General features: G+C 57.6%; 1 protein-coding gene across 5 annotated transcripts in view; it reads right to left on the bottom strand.

Moving 5' to 3' along the window:
• The window catches only part of TECPR1 (tectonin beta-propeller repeat containing 1), a 31,110-nt gene extending 23,975 nt beyond the window's left edge, over window positions 1-7,135 (bottom strand). For 2 of the 5 annotated variants that reach the window (XM_046666710.1, XM_046666713.1), the window contains exons 1-5: window positions 6,391-7,133; window positions 2,606-2,852; window positions 1,946-2,128; window positions 1,561-1,683; window positions 580-705 (exon numbers count right to left, since the gene is read on the bottom strand). In XM_046666710.1, the coding sequence (XP_046522666.1) occupies window positions 580-705; window positions 1,561-1,683; window positions 1,946-2,128; window positions 2,606-2,830 (657 nt within the window). In that variant the 5' untranslated portion in view covers window positions 2,831-2,852; window positions 6,391-7,133. Of the gene's footprint in view, window positions 1-579; window positions 706-1,560; window positions 1,684-1,945; window positions 2,129-2,605; window positions 2,853-6,390 lie in introns of all 5 variants that reach the window. The other 3 variants (XM_046666712.1, XM_046666711.1, XR_006889380.1) reach the window with 2 other exon arrangements.
• Window positions 7,136-7,355: the final 220 nt, after the last annotated feature.

Here is a 7,355-nt window from a genome sequence, read left to right on the forward strand (position 1 = left end):
CCACCCATCCACCTGTCCATCCGTCCATCCATATGTCCACCCACTCATCCACCCATCCCCCCATCCACCCACCCACCATCACTCATCCATCTATCGATCCATCCATCTTATACCCACCTACCCATCCACCTACCCACCCATCCATCTGCCATACTCCCAGAGACTGCTGTGTGGGAGGCAGCAGAAGGGAGCAGGCAGAGAGCTCAGAATCTATCTGAGGAGACAATATTGATGGCATCTGAGTTCATGGTGGGCACTGATCAGTGCTCCGGGGGCTCAGAGGAAGGACAGGCCAGGACCAGGCATGGAGTGGGGCGTCAGAGGCTCCTGGGAGGGGCAGGTCCCAGTGGGTCCACAGGACAGCAGGAGTCACAGGACGGGGGTTGTGGGAGCCAGGTAACACGCTGCCTGCTCGGGGAAGCCCCGGCTTTGGGACGGGAGGTGAGGAGACGGTCTCAGGGGCAGGCTTCCTTACTCCTCCACCTCCCACCCTCCACCCAAAAGGCCAGCTTCTCTCCCGCCTGTGGCCGACTTCCCTCAGCCACCTCCCATCCAAGGTACAGGGGGGCATGGCCTCACCTTTCCCTGCAGAGACACGGCCCACACAGACAGGCGGCCCACGGGCTCATCTGTGATTTCCCATCCCCCCACAGAGATGTCATTGAAGGGGTCGGGCAGTTGCTTGGGGTCATCCTTCGAAGGGATCTGAAATGAGGTGTGAGGCAGTGGCAGTCAGGACCTGTGGGCACCTTGGCCAGTAGAGGGCACTGCTCCCCTCCTGGTGGGCGCCTGGTCCTGCACCACGGCCCCCACACGCCCCCTGCAGCCTCCAGCACGCTGCGTTCCATTCTCCAGCTCAGCGCACCACCTGACCTCACAGAGCAGGCACACGAGGACAGAGGCGTCTGCCCTAAATCTCCTCTGCCCCATCCTCTATCAGCCACCAGGCCTGGGCTGCTGTCCCCGAGTGGTCACTGCTGCTCCAGAGTGGAAGGCAGACGCACATATAAGGTCTCGGCTCTGTGCTTTGCAGTGACTGACTGTGACTCCAGCCCCGTCTAGAAGGGAGCGGACACAGCCCTGTCCTGTGAGCCCTGCATGACACCGGCTGTCACCTCGCTCTCTGGGCTGCTCCCAGCCCCACCTCACGGCCCTGACCCTCCGGAGAGGTCTGGTGAGGGCCCGAGGCCTTCCTCTCATTCAAGGCCGTGGAGGACCCGGGTCCAGGCCTCGTGTCCCTAAGTTGGGAGGTTTTTCCGGGTCACGGGAACAATGTGAGAGCCAGAGTGGCATCCATGGGGGTGAGGGGAGGAAGGGCACAGACTGAGTCTCAGTCTGGGACCGGGCAGCGGAGACCCCGGTCAGGACAAGTCCTGTGCTGTCCCAGCTCCTCATGTTGCCATCTCCCAAATGAAGGGACACGCAGCACTGCAGTGTTCCCAGGGCAGGAGAGGACTCAAGGCAAGGTCTCAGGGTAGGCGTGGTGAGGAGGGCAGGGGAGGCTCCCTGTGACTGCCTTCTGGGCCCCGCCCTGCCCCCAGCCCACCCCGCAGGCTCGACCTTGGCCCAGGAGTCGCGGGACTTGTATCTCCTGTACCGGATCCACCGCCGCCTCCGCACGCAAGAATTCCACTTCTTGTCCCTGGTGTAGGTGGCAGGGAAGTCGATGGCATACGTCCACCCCTGAAATACCAAGGGGGCTCTGTAGGGTCTCTTGGGGAAGAAAGCTGAGGAAGGTGGGGGGCAGGCTGGAAGAGAGGGAGGGGACAGCGACATGGCCCAAAGCACCATCCCCAGCAACCCTGGGCAACATGCGGGGAGTGGCAGGGCGCAGACTGAGGTCGGCAGCCACAGGGCAGTGGGGACAGCACTGGGGGATGGACGGAGCAGAGCCCAAGACGCTCCCTCCCCACGGGGAGGCACGGAGGGAAGCGAGTTCACCTACCCCTTTCTCGGTGGGTTCCCCTCCAAAATTCTCATCCACGTACCAGTCTGACTCCCACTCCCAGTGCAGCGAGGGCAGCGCCACCCCATCCAGCGGCCGGTGCTGGAGCCCACTCACGTCACTCCACGGCCAGCGGTCACTCGGCAGGAGCTTCTCACAGAAGCCACCCACGGGGTTCCAGCGCTGAGGGCCAGAGGCAGAGACGGGCCTTAGGCCTGCAGCTGGCCTGGGACAGCAGCGGTCTCTCGGGGAACGTAGCACCCTGCCAGCAGGCCCTCCTGGTTGTGTCCAGGGTGGGAAGTGAGCAGAGGGCCTGCCTGGAACTCAGGGATCAGCAACTCCCAGGACTCTTCACATGAGCCAGCACGCGGCCCCAAAGGGCAGAGACCTGGCCAGCCACAGTGCCCCGAGGGGCGGACAGTGGAGGGCATGGCTCCATCCTGGGCCCCTGGGAAATGCCTGGAGCCCATCCTTTTGCAGATCTGGCCAGCCTGCCTTGGTAAAGACACAACAGGCACTCTGGTCCCAAAGACCCTGGATTCTATACCACTCAGATTTTAAATAGGATGAAAGATTTGGGAACTGGCCAGGAGTCGGGTGTGGGGGCTTTATCTCCCAACAAACCAACCAACTCAGCAACCCAAACACACGAGACCCCACCTGATTCTCATAGGCCTCCTCCCGGCGGCGGATGGGGACGTCGCTGGCGCACACGTACACATAGACCTGGTTGTCGCACGCGATGCCCCAGCAGCACTGAGTGGCCGCGCTGACCCGCTTGAACTCCAGCTGGGTGTCCTTGCACAGTTCCCAGTACTGCCCAGCCGTGGAGAGCATGTACACCCTCCCGAAGAGATCCACCGCCCAGAGCACCGAGTCAGGCATGGCGGTGGCAGCTGGGGGACAGCTGGTGACAGGAGGGCCAGAGTCAGTGTCCGCGGCCCCAGGCTCCCAGTCTAGGGCCCTTTTTCATCATTGCCTTTCCTTTCCTCTAATTATGGGGATATTTTTCAAACATACAAAAAAGCACAGAGAAAAAAATATAACGTCAAAGTATCCACCGCCCCAAATTTAGTGAATATTATTATTCGGTCATCTTTCCTGTCAAAAGAATGAATGAAAAGCCATAGATTTAGCTGAGTCCCAAATATACACACATCTTGCTGCCCATGTGACCTTCCTGTATGGGTGTGGTGGGGACATCCACACGTGCCTGGCACCCCAGCCAGAGTCTTGTGTGGTCCTACGGGAGCCCTGAGGCTGGATGGTGGAGATGTGAGGGTCCTATCTTCACCCTCCTTGTGTGACCACCTCTCTCTCTGCCCCAATCTCACTCTTCTGTCAGTCTCCATTCCTGTTCCTTCTTCTCTCCTCTTCCTTCCTGTTATGTAGGGGATGGCCGTGGTGACTGATAAGCTCTTCAATGAACTAGTAAAGATAAGCTCTACCAGTGAACCCCTCATCCCCCAGGCTGCTCCCTGGGTGTCACTCCTGGAGCCCTGGCTTCTGGAAGGGACAAGCTTCCTGCTGGTGTCAGGGCCACATGGTCAGACCCACGGCAGTAAAACAGAGCAGCTGGACAAGGGCGGCAGTGGAACAGCAGTGAGGAGCTCTGCCTCACAGGGCACCTCCCACATCCGAGACCAAACACTGCCCTGGGGCCAGGATCGAGGGAAGAGGCTAAAGGTGAGGACACCACCAGTCTGGTTTGGAAACTGGAGCGACCAAGAGACAGAGCAACTCTGGGTGCCTGGAGGCTGTTGCCCTGCTATTCCACTCTTGCGGCATGCCAGAGGCACGTGGGCACTTCAGAAGGCATGGAGACTGGAATGAGCACACGGATGAAATGTGTCTGAAAACAGGAGCATCTGCCATGGACAAACAGGCTCTTTCAGAACAAAGCATGTCTTACAAACACCAAGAAGAAAGAGTGCGGGCTGGGAAGGAAGTGACCGAAGGACAAGGAACAGAAAGAAGGGTAGCGGAAGCAGCAGGAGGCAAGCATTGGGAAACACCCAGAACAGGAAGAGAGATGACAGGAGGGAGCCTGACCAGCGGAGCGGAGCAAGCGCCAGGGGGCCTGCCACAGAACCTCGGAACACCAAGGCCCAGTCAACCACAGGGGAAGTCAGAACACTAGCCTTCTGAAGCCATTTGAAAACTGGCATCTGCGTCCAGGTGCCTGAGCTGGAACCCCCGGAAGAGCTGTGGTAACCCCCTGATATCCTTTTGCTTCTCCCTGGTCAGGGATGAGTGTCCACTATCGCCCTCTGGCATCTATACTGTGACGAAGGGTGCCCACAGTCACTGCTGGAATTCAGGTCCTGCCTCCACCACTTTCTAGCACCGCCAAAGGCCAGGTAACCCCTCTGTGTCTTGATTTCCTAATCTGTAAAAGGTAGGACGGAATACTGACTGACTTAGATAGTTGCTGTGAGAATTAAATGAGATAATACAGGAACAGAGCTTATAATAAAGTTCTACCTAGCAAGAACTCAATGAGTGTTACTGATGTCATTTTATTACTTGGCCGGTAATACCACAAACTCCCACTTATCTTCTGTCTCTTCGAAAACAACAAAAAAATAAAGTCCCCTCCTGTTCAGCCTGAGTCTTCAGTCTCTTCATTTCCTCAGCCCCGAACAGTGTTCTGCACATAGTAGGTGTTCAACTAAAGTTTACAGATAATCACCACGACCTACATCCACCATACTGCCAACTCCCTGAGCTGAGATGGAAATGCTGCTCCAGGGAAGCCAAAGTCATCAATGACTTAAGGTTAGAAGTAAGGTCATAACAGGTGGATAGCTGTGTGATACAGCAAGCATAGTAAAAATCTTGGTGGTGGGTATGTGTTTACCGTATAATTCTTTCAACTTGGTTGCATGTTTGAAAATCCTCATCATAAATTGCTACGGAAAAAGTAAAGGTTTTTTTTTGGGGGGGGGATGTCATTTCCTACAGTGTCATATTAATATGAATCGAATCTTCAAAGACAGATCTCAGCTCACAGTTCACCACATAAGCAAACAGTTAACTCATGCTGTCTGCAGCTTGAGCTCAATGAATAGTGACTTTGACTTGTATGTGATAGACGTTCCTTCAGAGAAATGACTAAGCAGTAATAGACATAATTGAAACTTCTGGGCAGCTAACGAAAGACTCTGCTGCAGAGGAAGGATGAGGTTGGCGTTATGTTTGCATACTCCCTTCAGAGTGACTGGGCACCAGTCATTTCCTAGCTAAAGATGACACAGGGTGAACATCCTTGGGCAGCTGCACCTCCTTCCCACCTCTGCCAGAAGGCCGCCCCAACTCCTCGCATGCCTCTTTCCAGCTGTGGGATGATCAGGTAACCTGTCCAGGGACACCGGGTCACTGGGTCGGAGGACTCTCAAAAGGAGGGTTGGAGCATTGAGTCCATGATTCTAGGATCCTGGGATTTCTTTGTTTTGTAGGGGTGAAAGGACAGAGGGAACATCTTCCAAGAAAGCAACCTCCGATTCACCAAGAACTTTTGCACAATGAATTCCAGTTGGACCTTCAGTCATTCCACTAAGAAGGCCAGCGCACCGCCCTCAGAACCATTTGCCTTTCTGCATGGGCTTATTAACAGATCTCTTCAGAGACCAAAAGGTCCCCAAGGGAAGGTGGGGGTGGGGGTATGGTAGACGGTGCAACGCAGTCCCAAGGGAGCTCCTGAAGCATTTATTTCCTGGAATCTTCCTTAGGACGCCTTCCTGAAAGGTTTCCTGCTGGTTTGTTTTTCTATTACACCCTGTCATTCCCACCACCTGTGCAAACAGAGTGAGCCCCGGCTGCTAAGGTCTCTCTTACTGTCTGCCAATTGCGGGGGCTGTTGAAAGACGACATCAGGCTCCAAAGAGGTGAGAGGAAACAGCAGGACATGCATGGTAGTAAAACCCTTCCTGAAGAGCAGAAGGTGCCCTGAGGGAGCAGCCCTGAAGAGGAGCCCCCTGCCCGCCATCATCGCGGGCCGGTCAGCCTAGTTTCATTCCGGTTCCACGCACTTGGGCGACAAGGCGGGCTCCTTCTCTGCCACCAGCAGCATTGTCGGCGCCCGGCCCTGACCATCTGCCAGCGCTAATCCCGCGACAAGCAGATTTGCCCCCATCATTGCCCAGAGAAGGACCAGAAGCTCCATCCTCTAAACCCTTCAGGCTCCAGCAGCCCGATTCCCAAATCACTCCAGAGCAAAGGCTGGGGTGGGAGCGTCACCTGTCGCTGCGTTCCCGAGGAATGGCAGCGGCGCTCCGCCAACCGTGCAGGAAAGAGCACGAGCACAGCCCCTCCCGCCCTCCCCGCGAGTGTCGGGGCAAACGCAGCCGCCACAAGAGGAGGCGCCGCTGCCCTCTGCCGCCCCCCGACCTGTCCAGAGCGACCGTGGCGGCGGTCGCACGCCCGGGACCCGCCGCTGCACTCACCTCGGCCGGCGTCTAGCGGCCCGGTCGCGGCGATTGCTCCTCCGCGGCGGGGAAACCTAGCCGGCCCTCCCCCGCGGGCCGGCCGAACGGGCGGGCAGGAAGCGGCGGCCAGGCCCGCGCCCATTGGCCGGCTTCGCGGTGACGCGAAGGCCGGGAGCTCATGATTGGCTGAGACGTGTTGCGTCACGCCCACTTCCGGGGTCGCGGAGAAGTGCGTGCTGCTGGAGGCTCGTGGGGCGAGCTTTCCGCGCGCTCCCGGGAGCAAAGCGGACCCGCAGCCCACCTGCCGCCCCCACCAGGACCGCCCTCCGTCGGGACCCGGCTCGTCGATCTCCAGAACCCGGCGCGCCGTGCCCCTCGGACCTGCCCGCCGGAGCAGGCGGTGTGTTCTCGGGGCGCAGGCGAGGAGAGGGGGCGGGTCTGGACAGTGCCCGGGTGCGCAGCGCTGCAGAGACCGGAGGAGAGAGGAGAGCCGGCGAGTGGGCGCTCAGCCGGGGACATCCAGACAGGTGTCCAGCTGGTTTCCATCTAACTGAAACGTCGCCCACAAACGCACAGCTTTAACTTTCTTGGGAGAAATCCTTGAAACCTGTAATTTTGTGAATACAGCATGGCGTGGTAGCAGTAACAGGTCACTGTTTCGTTCAGACTCTTGTGTGGCCGGTGAGAGAAAAGATAATTTGAGGTCGCTAATATGTGAGTGCTTGCGGGGTGCCAGGCGCTGATGGAAGTGCCATCTGTGCACCCTCTCATTTCGTCCCCCCCCCAACCCCCCCGACAACCCAGAGAGGGAGGTGTGGTGTTATTCCCAAAGTTAGGATGGAGAAAGAAAAACAAAACAAAGGAAGATGTGATTGATGAAAGGCCAGGCACTTATAGGCCTAGAGGCTGAAACAATGTCACTTGGACTTAGTTTCCCTCTGCCTGGTTCTTGCTCCTTTCGGAGGATGCAGACCGGCTTTTCC

This window comes from Equus quagga, chromosome 7 (assembly GCF_021613505.1).
Source record: "Equus quagga isolate Etosha38 chromosome 7, UCLA_HA_Equagga_1.0, whole genome shotgun sequence".
Taxonomy (NCBI): domain Eukaryota; kingdom Metazoa; phylum Chordata; class Mammalia; order Perissodactyla; family Equidae; genus Equus; species Equus quagga.